At 39.5% G+C, this 17,316-nt stretch overlaps 1 protein-coding gene across 1 annotated transcript; it reads left to right on the forward strand.

Annotated features, from left to right (window-relative positions):
- The first annotated feature begins 543 nt into the window (after positions 1 to 543).
- Positions 544 to 16,793, forward strand: LOC133452121 (kidney mitochondrial carrier protein 1-like). Its single transcript, XM_061731331.1, has 9 exons — positions 544 to 740; positions 946 to 1,093; positions 5,054 to 5,148; positions 5,420 to 5,505; positions 8,225 to 8,320; positions 9,090 to 9,214; positions 11,739 to 11,862; positions 13,964 to 14,044; positions 15,998 to 16,793. Exons 1-9 carry the CDS (start codon positions 677 to 679, stop codon positions 16,037 to 16,039), a joined length of 861 nt encoding a protein of 286 aa, XP_061587315.1. The 5' UTR covers positions 544 to 676; the 3' UTR covers positions 16,040 to 16,793.
- Positions 16,794 to 17,316: the final 523 nt, after the last annotated feature.

The following is a 17,316-nucleotide window of genomic DNA, read 5'->3' on the forward strand; positions in this document are numbered from 1 at the left end:
CATATAAATACATGTTATAATGTAATAATATATATATATATATATATATATATATATATATATATATATATATATATATATATATATATATATATATATATATATGTTATATGGTAATAATATATGTTATAATGTAAATATAAATATTACTAAGAATACTATAGAAATATTGATTAAATAGAAATACCATGTTATAGCTATCTGTTTCTGGTTATTTTCATATAAAAGTACGTTTTTCAATGTTTATAATTATTCACAAGTATGCAGTGTCATAACTACATCTCTGGCGTTCATAACAAACCAAACTGTTATAAAATCTGTTGAGAATTGAGCAAGTTAAGGTTGTTTAAGCAGTACATGCACCATTAAACACAATGTTAAAGTGAGCGAGTTCTCCTGTGGCAAGATGGCCGCCGTGTGACGACGTCGCTCTCCATTGCCAGCAGCGCGGACGAGTCATCTAGCATTCATATATGTCTATGGATCCATGCAGCAGCTCCAAGGAAGGAGGAGGAGACATGTCTATGGCTGACTGACGCGGTTGCCAGGCAACCGGCGATGGGCGGGGCCAGCAGAGACGGTCACCGCGGAGGAGGAGCAGGAAGGAGGAGCAGGAAGGAGGGGATTTGGGACTGATACTTCTCCTGACACACGAGTGGGTCCACGGCCGGAGATCATGTCCACCGTCAGCTGGCAGCCGTTCGTGTTCGGCGGGCTCGCGTCCGTGACGGCGGAGTGCGGTGAGGGATGCGGGCAGGCCGGGGCGGCTGCACCGGGGCTGCTGAACCGGGGCGGCTGCACCGGGGCGGCTGTACCGGGGCTGCACCGGGGCTGTACCGGGGCTGCACCGGGGCTGTACCGGGGCTGCTGCACCGGGGCTGTACCGGGGCTGCACCGGGGCTGCACCGGGCTGCACATGACACCTGCGCTTGCCTTGTGTTGCAGGGACCTTCCCCATCGACCTGGCCAAGACGCGGCTGCAGGTCCAGGGCCAGGTGGGCGACAGCAAGTACCGGGAGATCCGCTACCGGGGCATGCTGCACGCCATGGCGAGGATCGGCCAGGAGGAGGGGCTCCGGGCGCTGTACTCGGGGTGAGCGGGGCCCCGGAGGGCCCGGGGGCCACGGGGGCCACGGGGGCCACGGGGGTCTCTGCAGCCCCAGATCCACAGAAAACTCTCTAAATGTCCACCTTACTGCTAAACAAATCCTCATTTTACCAGAGGTGTATAATCCAGGTGCCATGCCGCGGTTGAATTGGTTGGATATTGGATATTGGATATTATGAATTCAACACCCATAAAACTTGTGATACATACCACTGATTTTGGTCAAACCACTTGTGATGTGTTCATGGTCATCTAGACTATATATCACAAAACAGTAATTATTAAAAAAATCATATATATGGGCTGATTTAAAAATCATATATATGGGCTGATTTAATGTGGTTTAATGAAAACAATCGGTGTTATGTATCACAAGTTTTATGGGTGTTGTTGAATTCATTAAACCTTATTAAATCAGCCCATAATATGATTTTATAATAATTACTCTCTTGTGATATATAGTCTAGATGACCATGAACACATCACAAGCAATATGACCAAAATCAGTGGTATCACAAGTTTTATGGGTGTTGAATTCATTAAACTACATTAAATCAGCCCATATATATGATTTTTAAATCAGCCCATATATATGATTTTATAATAATTACTGTTTTGTGATATATAGTCTACATGACCATGAACACATCACAAGTGGTTTGACCAAAATCAGTGGTATGTATCACAAGTTTTATGGGTGTTGAATTCATAATATCCAATATCCAATATCCAACCAATTCAACCGCGGTAGGTGCCATAAAGAAAAAACAACCAATTCCCATGTTGCAACCAGCAGAAAATCCTGTAGCATTGTCTTCACATGCTTCTTCAGAGGGTTGGAACAACTGCTGGACAGGAGTTTTACTTTATGGCACCTGGATTATACACATCTGCATTTTACATACCATTTCATTGAAGTGTTTCCCAGGGTCGCCACTGTCTCTTAAAATACGGAATCTTTACGTAATTGGGAATTAAAAGTTGTGTTCCGTATTGAACCAACACGGACACATATTATGCTCTTATTTACTGATGTCATAATCTACAGGTGAAGGTCGGAAAAATTTGAATATATTGCAAAACTTAATTCCTAGTAAATTCAACTAAAGGTGAAACAAATATATTATTTCCCACTACATTCAAAGTGATATATTTAAAGCCTTTATTTGTTATAATTTTGGTGATTATGGCTCACAGTTTATGAAAACCCCAAATAAAAAATCTCAAAAAATTTGAATATTTTATGAAATCAATAAACAATTCAATCATCAAAATTATAACGGTAGGTTATATAATATATAAAGGTTTAACACATCTTGCTTTTCATGTAATGATACTATGTAATATGTTAGTTTCAACTTTTAAGTTGAATTATTGAAATAAATGAACTTTTACACCATATTCTAATGTTCCGACCTTCACCTGTAGCTTATTCTACATCTGGGCTGATGTGGACGTACAAGCATAGGAGGATATTTCAGTTGCTAGTATGGTTGTCTGTCTGTACAGTCATGCAAATTCAACGCTATTAAGGCACTTTAAACTTTAAATCAAAGCATTTAGTTTTTTCATATAAAATAAACACATTTTTATTCAGTTTAGAAGTTTTGGGGATGTCACTTTTTTGGCTCCTGGGCTGCTGAAATCGGGGCGTCCCTTATTTCTATTTCTGAAAGGTGACGACCCTAGTGCTTCCACTTCCTCTCTTCTGTACACCGTGTCTCCTCTCAGCCTCCCTGCAGTCCTGTCTTAGATTACACTTTATAAAAAACAGAATAACGGAGCGCTGCTGGTGTCCCCACAACCACCGGTGCTCTTGCAATGGGTGCAACAATAATCTCAAAAGGAAAAAATGCAGGCACTCTCACCAGAGTGCCTGCATTTTTTCCTTTTTAGATTACACTTTATTTATGTCTTATCTTTTACTTTACTTTTCAAAGTTGATTTCCGGAGAACAGCTGAACTGTTAATGTTTCAGTAACTTTTTTTCAGCAATATTGACAGTGAATCTGGATATGGGCCAGGATACCTCTAAGTGTCAGCTTTCATTGGAGGCAGAAATTATGACTGTACGTTTGAAAGGTTCACGAGTTCTGCCCTTTTATCGTCGGTATGTGACCATGCTTATCCAAGTGTCCTTTTGACGTCTCCAAATGGCCATTTTTAGAAAGTACGATGGAGTATTAGGGCCAAACTAAGAAAAAAAAAAAGGAAATTACGAAAATAAAGTCATAATAATATGAGAATAAAGTTGTAATGTTGCGAGAATAAAGTCGTAATATTATACATATATATTATATGTAAATATAACAAGATGCTCAATATTCAACATTTTAACACACTCTTCATGTTAGAGTTCTCATAAATTAACAGTTTATTCTTGTAATATTACGACTTTATTCTTATAAATTACGACTTTATTCTCATAAATTACGGCTTTATTCTTGTAATATTACGACTTTATTCTTGTAATATTACGACTTTTTTTCTCGTAATATTACGACTTTATTCTCGGAATGTTACGACTTCATTCTCGGAATGTTACGACTTTATTCTCGTAATATTACGACTTTATTCTCATAAATTACGACTTTGTTCTTGTAATATTACGACTTTATTCTTGTAATATTACAACTTTATTCTCGGAATTTCCAATTTCTTTTTGTCTTAGTTTGGCCCTAATACTAATACTTGCACTAGATGCACCTTCATACTGCGGTGCCAGTGTGTTTTCCGGCTAATAAGTCACAGCTACATCCATCTGCAGACATCTGATTACAAAACAAATTTCTGTCGGAAATAAAAACCTTCTTTTTCAGTGTGTTCAAGATTAGATTACTCAATGCTAGTAGCAGTTACAGTGATTCTGAGTGATTCAGTTGGGGGAAAAACTTCAGTGTTACCTTTCAAAAAAGACCAAAACCATCCATGTACTGGTTCAAGAACAGCTTTCAGTTTACAGGACTGTCTCAGAAAATTAGAATATTGTGATTTTCTGTAATGCAATTACAAAAACAAAAATGTCATACATTCTGGATTCATTACAAATCAACTGAAATATTGCAAGCCTTTTATTATTTTAATATTGCTGATTATGGCTTACAGCTTAAGAAAACTCAAATATCCTATCTCAAAAAATTAGAATATTCTGGGAATCTTAATCTTAAACTGCAAACCATAATCGGCAATATTAAAATAATAAAAGGCTTGCAATATTTCAGTTGATTTGTAATGAATCCAGAATGTATGACATTTTAGTTTTTTTAATTGCATTACAGAAAATAAAGAACTTTATCACAATATTCTAATTTTCTCAGACAGTCCTGTATTTTGTTGGGCAGTTATCTTGGAGTTTGAGTTGATATCATCTAATTTTAAAGGAACAATTTTTAATTTCTATATTTCTATTTATTTTTAAAGCTGCTAAGCTGCAGCTAAAATGTTTTATTTATATTAAAGTGGGGTAGTTTTTTTTAAACTTTTGCACAAATTTAGAAATAGGCCTACAGTTCAGTTTAATTCATTTCAAAGTACGCCTATAAATGCAAACTGCACTTCTGTTGTATTTAGGGGTGGTAACAGCTAAAATAAAAGTTGAAAACTTTTAAAATCTCTTATTTCTTGCGGTTCCCGACATTTCTTTTTTTTGTAGAAGTGGGGTCTCTTTAATATTCTGGGAATCTTAAACTGTAAGCCATAATCAGCAATATTAAAATAATAAAAGGCTTGCAATATTACAGTTGATTTGTAATGAATCCAGAATGTATGACATTTTAGTTTTTTTAATTGCAGTACAGAAAATAAAGAACTTTATCACAATATTCTAATTTTCTGAGACAGTCCTGTACTTTGGTATGCCTTGGATAGGCGTTTTATGCAAATTTGACAGGAATGGTAACAGGGTAAAGTGGTCTAAATAACCCCGATGTGTCTCTTGGTGTGCAGGATTGCTCCTGCCATGCTGCGCCAGGCCTCCTACGGGACCATCAAGATCGGCACGTACCAGACCTTCAAGCGGTTGCTGGTCGACAGACCAGAAGGTGCGTGTCAGCGTCTCTTCCCCGTCCTGCTTGCATGCACGCAGCTCTGCCGCAGGCTCTTTCCAACAGTCAACAGACCAGTTCCTCTCTGAAGGTCAGAGATAAGATACACACACTTGCAGGTCATCTATCTATCTTGTCTGTGTGCATGTATGTGACCTTCTTTTTAAACCACATCTCCTTTTTTCTCTCATACAAAGAGGAGATTGCATTATCAGCAGCTCACTGTAAAGTGTGTCCTGTCCTGAGATTTGATCCTGTCCTGTTTCAGATGAGACTCTGCTGACTAACGTGGCGTGTGGCGTCCTCTCTGGGGTCATCTCCTCCTCCATTGCCAACCCCACTGATGTGCTGAAGGTACAGTAGGTGTGCTGACTGTTGCTGCTCAAAAAAAGTCCTTAAGGGATTGCTGTACTGGGACATAAAACTTTGGACATGTGAACTAAATACACATGACTTCTGTCACATTTTAACAGTGTTTATTCCAATATAAAATCCAAAAACGTGTGCATGGCTACACAGCCACAAACTGTGTGCTCATCCCAGTCTCAATCACCTGCAATCAATCTCACCTGCACCCTGGACCTCACCTAAATTCCCTCTTGCACCCATACACCACCTAACGTTCAACAAATACAACAAACAATCATCAAACATATACAGGACTGTCTCAGAAAATTAGAATATTGTGATAAAGTTCTTTATTTTCTGTAATGCAATTTAAAAAAATAAATAAATAAATAAATGTCATACATTCTGGATTCATTACAAATCAACTGAAATATTGCAAGCCTTTTATTATTTTAATATTGCTGATTATGGCTTACAGTTTAAGATTAAGATTCCCAGAATATTCAAATTTTTTGAGATAGGATATTTGAGTTTTCTTAAACTGTAAGCCATGACTTAATCTTAACAAGAATATTTGTCTCATTTCTTGTTAAAATGTCTCATTTTTAGTCAAAAGGATCTCATTACACTTAGAACAAGATTGTTTTTTGCTTGTAATGAGAAGATAAATCTTGTGCCACTGGCAAATTTTTCTACTTATTTCAAGTGAAAATTTACTTGAAACAGGTGAAAATTGTCAAATAAGTTATTTTTCTGTTTCTATTTTTTTTACTAAAAATGAGACAATTTAACTAGAAATAAGACAAATATTCCTGGTAAGATTTTGAGTTTTTGCAGTGTAGGGCCAGGCAGGAGAAGAAATATTTGAGAGGGGAAGATTTTTTTTTTATTGTGCACTTTGAGAAAAAAGTTGAAATGTCGAGAAAAAAGTTGAAATGTCGAGATTAATGTTGAAATACAATTTTAGGAATAAAGTCGAAATTTCACCTTTTTTCTCGACATTTCAACTTTTTTCTCGAAGTGCATAATGAAAAAAAAAACGTCCTCCTCTAAAACATTATTTTTATTTTTCTCCTGCCTGGCCCTAATACTCTTCGGTAGCGGCCCCTGGAGGAATTAGTCCAGGGGCCAGAGCCCAAAATTTCACTTGTCAGTACCACTCAAGGTGACCAAATTTGCTTATAATTTTTGAAAATATCCATGTCTGTAGAGGATATTTGAGTTTTCTTAAACTGTAAGACATGATCAGCAATATTAAAATAATGAAAGGCTTGCAATATTTCAGTTGATTTGTAATGAATCCAGAATGTATGACATTTTTGCATTACAGAAAATAAAGGACTTTATCACAATATTCTAATTTTCTGAGACAGTCCTGTATATAATGGCTGCAACAGTAGGTATCTTGTTCGTGAAGCGGCAGAGCAGGTCTGGCAGCATTTTATGACTAGTTTTCCACTTCAAACAAAACAAAGAAAAGTGAAAAAACCAAACAAAGAAAAACACATGCTGACACAGTGAGGGTGAAGTTTGGAGTTTCTTCTGCCGTCCCGTCTGGTGAGGGGATCGCCGTGCTGCTGCCATCAGGACGCCACTTGTGGATTATTTATAGAGTGAATCCTGAAAAGCTTCACATAGTGTTCTGCACATGATAGGAGCAGCCGCCGCCTATCTGGGCCCTGCTGGCGGGCCCCGCTGGCGGGCCCCGCTGCCCAGCCCTCCCTGCAGGGCCGGGCCGGTCGCTCTGACCCGCTACCTGCACACGCCGTCCTGCACACGCCGTCCTGCAGGCCGGGAACATCGTGCTCCGTCGCGGTGTTTATGAGACTCACCTTTCCAAGTCACCCCGGAGCCAGGAAACAGGCCATAACCTCGCCCTAATCACTCTCCCTGCAGGGAGTAATAAAGTAGACTCTCTAGGGCTGTCAGAGTTAACGCGTTAATAACGTGTTAACTTAACGTACTCTTGATTTTTTTTTTTAACGCACAATTAACGCGCAGGATAAAAAACTAAACAAAAACGCGCATTATAGGTTACACTCCCTGCTGTTACATGTGCACTTCATTAGTTTGTAATTCAGTTTTTGTGTTTTGATCCCACTTAGGAGAAGGGGATATATTTTGAGCCTTTTATTTTATATGAGGTTAGACATAATTACATGGAAAATTTAACTGACCAATGCACTTCTTGTACAATGTTTGTGATGCATATGGTTCATTGTTTTACATTGAGCTGCTTAAAAAAACAAGGAATCTTAAGTTAGTCTTTACAAGTGTAAAGTTGGGGATTACATTGTGTTTGTATTTATGAAGGAATGTTACATTCAGGTCAAAGCTTTTTTTGTGGAAAGTTGATTAAACATTGGCATAAAGCAGCATATTTGCCCTTTCTCATGTTGTTAACAGTATTAAAAACATTTAAAAAAATACTTTAAGGTAATTTAGAACAGCAAAACATGTGAATAAATGTGAGATTAATATGTGATTAATCGCAAGTTCACTATGGACAACATGCGATTAATGGCGATTAAAAAAAAAAAAAAAAAAAAAAAAAAAAAAAAAAGAATGGTTTGACAGTTCTAATATTTTCATTTGCATTTGAATAACAGGTGATATGAGGTGAAGAGTTACAAAAAACCAGGATGGATGGAATGACTGTGATATTTCAGTGTTTTCTGTCTTCAAGCGGGAGCTGAGTTGACCCGTGCTGTTTGTTTTGGCTCAGATCCGGATGCAGGCGCAGGGAAGCGTGATCCAGGGCAGCATGATGGGAAACTTCATCAACATCTACCAGGAGGAGGGAACACGCGGCCTGTGGAAGGTAACAGAGTATTTATTAAAAATGGTTATTGGTGCAACTATTGGTTAACTATGATAACTATGCATTGTTTGAATTTGTTGATGTTATAAAATGTATGAATATGTATTGTTTTTTTTATATCTAAATGTTAATGCTAATGCTAATGTGAATTACTTTTAATTTTTTCTTTATTTTCTGTTTTTCCTTTCTTTTTTTACATGCTACCTGTTTAGGTTTGCTTTTAATGTTTTGTTGTAATGTACTGTGTATTACAGGACTGTCTCAGAAAATTAGAATATTGTGATAAAGTTCTTTATTTTCTGTAATGCAATTACAAAAACAAAAATGTCTTACATTCTGGATTCATTACAAATCAACTGAAATATTGCAAGCCTTTTATTATTTTAATATTGCTGATCATGGCTTACAGCTTAAGAAAACTCAAATATCCTATCTCAAAAAATTAGAATATTCTGGGAATCTTAATCTTAAACTGTAAGCCATGATCAGCAATATTAAAATAATAAAAGGCTTGCAATATTTCAGTTGACATTTTTGTTTTTTTAATTGCATTACAGAAAATAAAGAACTTTATCACAATATTAAAATTTTCTGAGACAGTCCTGTATGTGTCGGACCTCAGGAAGAATAGCTGCAGTTTAGCTGTAGCTAATGGGGATCCAAATCAAACTCTAAACTCTAAATAAACTCTAACCAGAACAGTCAGCTCCAGTCAGCTCCAGCGTGGCTGGTTTCCTGTGTTAACGCCGGTTGTCTCTCTGCTCACCAGGGCGTGTCTCTGACGGCCCAGAGGGCGGCCATCGTGGTGGGGGTGGAGCTGCCCGTCTACGACATCACCAAGAAGCACCTGGTGCTGTCGGGCTACATGGGGGACAACGTGTACACACACTTCCTGTGAGTTCCCACGACCAATCACAATCATGTTTATTCAGCCCAGTCAGGTCAAACAAGACAGGGAACTTGACTCGGTTATCTTCGCTCACTGTACAGTAAATGGGTAAATGACAGCTCTTATTAACATGTATACCATTTAAAAAGAGTGAAAGGTGCAGCAGTATGAGGTAGACATGGTTATTTAAAGGTGCATTGTTAGGGCGTATGATTGTGGTTGTTGTTGTTATTAAGCCCCTATTGTATCTGTAGGATTTTTTTTTTTTCCTTCTTCTGACGAAAGGAGGGCCTTTTTTCCCCCTAAACGTGCCCCAAAAGTCACCAAATTTTGCACCAAGACAGGCTTGGTGCAAAATGTGATATTTAATGGTTTGCATTAATGGGCGTGGCCTAACGGCTCAACAGCGCCCCCTAGAAAACTTTGTGCCTCAAGCCCCACAATACGGTTTGACGTACATGCAGGAAAATCGGTACACACCTGTATCATGTTGCAACTTAAGGAAAAGTCTCTTGGCGCCATGGCCGAAACCCAACAGGAAGTCGGCCATTTTGAAATAATCGTGTAATTTTGGCGCAATTTATGCCATTTCTTCGGCCGTTAATACGGCCCGAACCGTAATGTGCACCCAGGTGTGTTATACATCAAAATGTGCGTCTCCATCCTGCGACGACGCGCATTACTTTTCTCAGTCAAAAGTGTTACCGTGGCGACGCTAGACGCCAAAATGCGTGCCCCCCCTTCATCTGATTGGTTCATATTTGATATTTCCTACTTTCTGCCAGAACTTTTGAATGGTTTGATATAGAGAGTCGTGGGTGCTAAATGTCCAGTCCAATTGGTGTGAATATGAGACTTTTGGTTGTTTCCTCTAAAAAAAGTTGGGTCCACTTTTAAGAACCTTAACTGTTATATTCACAACAACTGATGCCGTAACTGCAAAAAACAGCAACAAAATATGATGTTACGCAATGATGGCGTGTCGCAAAGACTGTCACTGGGTTGAAAAGCTCAGATGGAGGTTGTAACAGATAGAGATGCTCCGATCAGGATCTTGAGGGCCGATCTCCGATCACAGCGTGAAATCCATACATTCGTCAATAGTGTTTTCTCAACACTGACATTTTATTGTATTGCAATATTTCACTCTCTAGAGACTCTTACAGACGACTTAGACTCAGTTTACAAAGAGTAAGTGTAGTTTACTAGCTAAAGCTTCCTGTGGTAACAAATGTACAACACAACATGTCACCAACACAGACAACAGCAGACATGTCACTCTCTTAGAGTTGATAAAAGTTGTAAACTATAAACCTTAGTCTTCCTGTGGAAAAAGGACGCAGGCGCAGGTGGTGGTTTGGTGTTGTAAACGTCATTGGATCGTCCCGCTTTGAACTATTTAGGCTGCTTTCACACCTGTGGCCCGTTTGTTTTGTTCCGATTCAGGGGCTGAATCGATACAGTTGTTCCGTTTCTCGTCTGTGGCGTTTGTGTTCACAAGGCAAACGTCTGTACCGTTTCAAAGCTGTTAACAAATGCCATGCGCGAACCAGCTGCTCTCTGATTGGTCAGATGAACGCGGAAGGAGTTTCCTCTTCCGCACCCCGGGATAAACAACACGCCCCTTTCAGCGCAGCGCAGACCGCAGCCGCCGGCTTTATGCTGATTTATGGTTCCGCGTTACACCAACGCAGAGCTTACAGCGTACAGTACGGCATAGGCTCTGCATCGATTTAATGCTGAACCATAATTCAGGCTTTAACCATTCATTTATGTGCTACCGGCGCAGAGCGGAGCTCAGCTCCAATCTTTAGGGGGAAACGCTCCCTGTTCCGGAACAACTTCTCCAAACGGGACAGGTGTGAAAGCACCCTTATTTTGAGAACACCGATCAAAACCGGTAGGGGCATTATCGGCCGATACCGATCGATCGGTGCATCTCTAGTAACAGAGCGTGTTGGCGATGTGGGACCAGTCTCATCAGTGATGGATCAAGGGGTTTCCCGTTTTTTACAGAGGCAAAGAATTAGTTAAACATCGTTGCACATAATCCTTTTTTTTTTTTTTTTTTTTTTTTTTTTTAGAAATGTGAAGTACAGTAGTCACATCTTGTTCCTCTGAGCAGGGTCATCTTATATTTGGATCAATACGGTGTTCCAAGCAACAGATGATTTGTACCCACACCCGACCATTCATTTTCACACATTTAACAATTATATATTTAAAATATATTTACACAAATGTGTGTATCATGCTCTTAAACTACTATGTACACTCTTATTTTAGTATTAACAACCTCCATTTCTGTGAAAAAAATAATATTTGCTAAGAACTACATTTCCCTAGAGGCATGCTATACAGCTTCATGCTAATCAGCGCCATATTTGTAGTCACATTAGTTTGGGTTAACCCTAACGTATAAAAACGTTTTAAAAAACATATATCAATTGAATATATCAGGGTTCTACTGTTGGGCATCAGTGACATCAGTGACGGTCGTGGTTCTCTGGTTCTCCGTGGTCCCTCCAGGTCCAGCTTCGTGTGCGGCCTGGCCGGAGCTCTGGCCTCCAACCCGGTGGACGTGGTCCGGACCCGCATGATGAACCAGAGAGGGGGAGCGCTGTACCAGGGAACGCTGGACTGTCTCCTGCAGGTCAGTCCACTCTCAGATAATGGAGCTTTTCCACCAGCACCTACTCAGCTCGGCCTGGATTCTTTTCCACTACAATTCAACACCCAGAGCAGAAGTAGGAGGTTGGAGAAGCTGCTGTGACGTATTTGATTGTGTGATCTAAACGAAGAAGACAACAACACTAAAGATGTAGAACCTGGAGGAGATGATAGATGTGCTGCTGGGTGTGTGGCTTGTGTTCCATATCAAGTTAAAAAATGAGAGAGAGAGAAGATTCAAGCGGCAACGCTTTATTTTTTTGTTAGTTTGTCTCTGTGCTGCTGAAAAGTCAGCTGGAGCCGTGAGCAGCTATGAAGAGACAGAGCTCCTGGTAGATCTGGTCGTTCCTTATCTCCGTCTAGATCTTTTTAATTCTCTCCTCAGCACCAGGTTTATGAACATCTGACCCTCAGAGTTGGATCATGAAACAGACTTTTGCTGCCATTGCTGATTGAATAAAATGAACCAGAATCCGTCAGAGTCTCTTTCTCTGATTTCCTCCTCCTGACTCAGACGTCTGACTCCAACCCCCCGACCAATCGGTGGCCTGTAGTGTGATGATGTCAGATACAGCCGACTCAGCAGCTTAGAACCTCAGCAGAATAGTTACAGAAAAGTATCTACTCGGCACGTTAGACCCCTGGTGGGAAAGAACCAAACCGAGTGGAGTCGGGCTGAGTAGGAACTAGTGGAAAAACCACTCAAATGGTTTGACTGGTTTTTGAACACGTCCCCCACACGGCAGCGCTGACTGGAGCCTCAATATTTCAATATTCACAAATGCACAGGACGTTTCACAGGTCTAGTAGTTGCACAATTAAAGTGGTTGAGATTAATAACTAAACACTTCTCATAAGAAACAAGGGGATTAAGTAGCCAAACATGTTAAATTAGATGTTTGATTTACCGCTTGGCTGTCCCTGCTGGAAGCCACTTTGAACTGACTGAAACTCACATTCATACGGTTTGAAATACATTTGTGAATGTTGTCCTACGGACCTATGAACCATCCTGTGCATCTGTGAATATTGAGACTGTTGTAGCTCCATACGCCGACAGCTGAGTCACACTCAGCTCCTCCTCGCCCCCGCAGCCTGCAGGTACGTCCTGCAGGACGTACCTGCAGGACGTAGCTTTATTTCTCGAAATTGTACTTCAACATTAATCTTGACATTTTGACTTTTTTTTCTCAAAGTGCATAATAAAAAAAAAAATCTTCCTCCTCTAAAATATTATTTTTAGTTTTCTCCTGCCTGGCCCTAATACCACTCCTTTTTTTCAATACAGAGGTACCAGTGTGGAATAGGTACATTTCATAGTCAGTCCAATAACATGTTACTAGGTGTTTGTTGCTTTCATTTAACATTTTCAGGCTTGTTTTCAGGCTTTTTCTTCTTCTTCCTTTCTGGACCTGCCTGGACAGATTCTCTAAATAACCTGTAAAATGTGACTTATTGGGACAAAAATGGTCAAGATGATCAAATCTATTGCTGTGATAATTGTTTAATTGCCATTAAGCCCTGCGAGTATGTGCATTGTGGGTTGTTGCTCCCTGTGCTGATAAATAATTCGTATACACACTACACTGCAAAAACTCAAAATATTTCTAGTTAAAATGCCTCATTTTTAGTAAAAAAAAATCTCATTACACTTAAAACAAGACTCATCACTGGAACAAAACAACAATTTTCACCTGTTTCAAGTAGATTTTCCCTTAAAATAAGTAGAAAAATCTGCCAGTGGAACAAGATTTTTTTGCTTGTAATGAGAAGATAAATCTTGTCCCACTGGCAGATTCTTCTACTTATTTCAAGTAAAAATGTTTTTGAAATTGTGAAAATTGTCAAATAACAAGTTATTTTTCTGGTGATGAGTCTTGTTTTAAGTGTAATGAGATTTCTTGACTAAAAATGAGTCATTTTAACTAGAAATAAGACAAATATTCCTGGTCAGATTTTGAGTTTTTGCAGTGTAATATCTGGATTTCTGGCTTTAAATGACGGCTCTTCCAATCCCAGCCAGCGATGGCCGTAGATAATTGGAGGAAATGACTTTTTAAACCCCATTTGTGTTCCTCCCGCAGACGTGGCGGTCCGAGGGCTTCATGGCGCTCTACAAGGGCTTCCTCCCCAACTGGCTCCGCCTGGGGCCGTGGAACATCATCGTATCCTTTCAGCCGTGTTTATACGTGAGACTCCTGCGCTGCAGCGCGGCCTGAGCTGCAGGAGACTGTAAGCATTCGCTGACGCAGGCAAGTTATTATTCAGTGGAGTTTGGAGGATTAGTTTAATGCTATCTAACTCTTTTACGTAACGTTGTGAAACTCCTGCCTCATTAACCCACTGCCCTCAGTCAGGGGCAGAACTTCATCACAGTCTTTCTGCAAATGCCAACATTTAATGAAAGGTCTTTGAGCTGCTGAAAACTCCTTCTAGAAAACCCATCGTGCTCCGACCGGTGCCTGAATGCTGGAAGGAGATTACTGACTACGTTTACATGCAGTCAAAATTCTGGTTATTGCTAATATTCCGGTTACTGAAACATTCGGAATATTCCGTTTACATCAGGGGTGTCAAACTCATTTTGCTTGGCGGGCTGGATTTGACCAATTTTTTTCTCGTGGGCCGCACGCTCAAAATAACAAAAACGGTGCAAACATCTTTTTTTCTAATTCTTTTTTTTTACTATTGTTATCTAATCTAATATCAGTTTAGTTAATTTTAAAGGAAATATGCACTTTGTTTACACTCTAATTATGTCAAATATATTTCTTCAGGATTTTTTCTTGAAATTTCTCGTTTTTTTTTTTCAAATTATGTAAGATACTTTTTACAATCATCATTTTACAAAGATAAACATAAAAACAAGTATGTTTTTTTTATATTTCGCTTTTTTATAGGAAGTTTAATTAAAAGCAAAATCTTTCTTATCCGATTCTATTTCTTATTCGATTTAGAGATTTTTCCAGTACAATTAAGTGTATTTATTTTTAAAAATTGGCGCGGATATTTACGCCAGTGTGCCGAAATAGTCAGCACTTCTTTTTTAACTGTTTTACTTTGTCACTATCCTCGTATTCAAAACTGAAATTCTCATCATCTTTTTTAGCAGTGATATTTTTCCTGCGAAAATATATAATAGTAGTCAGTTAATAAAAATAAACGACCGTCTACAAAGAAATAAAATCGGCAAATGCATTCTAGAAAACTAAAAAAATGTTGAAAACTGCTCTCTTTGTGGAATAACAATGGATTTGTAGAAGAAATATATTATCGGATATGCTGCGATTCATGGCAATTATTTATGTCTTCCTTTTTAGTAAATTAACATTTCGTTTTTTTGCTTTGGAAACTTCTCGCGGGCTGCATGAAAATCTCTCTCGGGCCGCATGTGGCCCGCGGGCCGCACATTTGACACCCCTGGTTTACATGGGAATTAATAATTTGGGATATCTGGATCAAACCAGCGACGCACGGAGAACATCATGAAGCAATTCCCGTCATTTCTGCTTCTTCTTCCTGGATCCAGATTCAAAACAAATGCTGCTTCGCGCAACTTTTCTCTCTCCTTCTTGTAAATCTTCTATCCCGGTACTTTCTACCGTCTACAAATGCAGAAATGTTCATATCCTTCATTACATTTATGAAGTGATTAGTCTCCTCCTGGTCTTGTGTTTCTCCGTGTTTATAAGAACTTCCTGGACTCAAAAGACCAGGATTCCTTGTGAACAGAGCATGAGCAGAAAACTAATTCCTGTTCCGTTTGATGGGGATATTCCGTTTGGTGTTTACATGACCCAATATTCAGGTTTTAAAAGGAGTAACCCAGGGCTCATATTTGGGTTTTTAAAAACCCGAATATGAGCAAATTGGGGTTATTCAAAGGGGTTATTGGTGTTTACATGGCCGTGTAAATTCGGGTTATTCCCAATATTCGGGTTTTAAAAGGGTTATTGATGCTGGAAACGCAGTCATTGACTTGTTGCAGGGAATTGATTGAGGGAATGAGGAATCAGAGGAAGGAGCTCTTTGAGCTGAGGTACAAAAGCAGTCAGGACTCAGCCAGAGTGCCTCGGATTCTCCTCTTGTTCCTCTGTTTTCCTTCACTCCGACTCCAGTTTTTCCTCACGTACGAGCAGCTGAAGAGTATCAGCGTATGACAGAGAATTACAGGGAATTAGAGCTTTACAGAAGAATGGCAGCGAGGAGGAGAGACGAGTGTGAGCGCCTGCTCCCAGATGAGCCGAGTGGACCAAAGATGGAAGGATGGAAGGATGGAAGGAAGGAAGAATGGAAGGAGGTCGACCTCTGCTGAGACCGCTGGTGGAAAGGGCGTACGCAGATGTGGACCTGAGTGACACCACGGCCTGATTGTGCTGCATGTCTGGTGAAAGCCAAAGGACCCACGACCCAGGAACCACCGCAGTATACAGGACTGTCTCAGAACATTAGAATATTGTGATAAAGTTCTTTATTTTCTGTAATGCAATTTAAAAAAAAAAAAAAAAAAAAAATGTCATACATTCTGGATTCATTACAAATCAACTGAAATATTGCAAGCCTTTTATTATTTTAATATTGCTGATCATGGCTTACAGTTTAAAGGAGCATGAGGCAGGATTTATGAAAAAAATTCGTAAACGTTTTAAGTTTTCTAGTAATAATGTCGAGTTTCCTGCGCTGTCCTGCGGATGTGACGTCACATGACGCTGCATGCACGTTCTCCCCGTTCTCCCGTGCCGGCTTCACTGTTGGCTGCAGTACCCCCAACGGCCATCGTGGTGAAGGGTGGCGCTAGAGAGTCTCATTTCTTAAAAGGAGCTTCATGCTCCTTTTAAGATTAAGATTCCCAGAATATTCTAATTTTTTGAGATAGGATATTTGAGTTTTCTTAAGCTGTAAGCCATGATCAGCAATATTAAAATAATAAAAGGCTTGCAATATTTCAGTTGATTTGTAATGAATCCAGAATGTATGACACTTTTGTTTTTGTAATTGCATTACAGAAAATCACAATATTCTAATTTTCTGAGACAGTCCTGTATATCCACATGTTTGTTTCTTGTTTTTTTTACTGATCCAAATGCTGCTTAAGGCTCCACCACTCACGTCAACTCAAACTGTGAAAATGCAGAGACCTTTGCAGATGACTGTGACGCCGCTGCTTGTAGAAAGGTTGATGTTTTTAAAGCTTCTACGTGTGAAGAACTCTCCAAACCCAGTGCCTTAGATGGTGAAACCGGCTCTGTGAGCCCCGGCTGCACCAGCACTGAACCCGGGGGAGCAGCCGGGAATCATCATTCCCTTTGAAACTCTGAAGAAGATCCTTGCCAGTGGATTAGTGACAAACTGGAGCAAATGTCTTAGTGACAAACTGGAGCAAATGTCTTTTTATTTTGATCATGTAAGAGCCAGAGAGATGGATCTGTTACGGGCT

This window comes from Cololabis saira, chromosome 10 (genome assembly GCF_033807715.1).
Source record: "Cololabis saira isolate AMF1-May2022 chromosome 10, fColSai1.1, whole genome shotgun sequence".
Taxonomy (NCBI): Eukaryota; Metazoa; Chordata; class Actinopteri; order Beloniformes; family Belonidae; genus Cololabis; species Cololabis saira.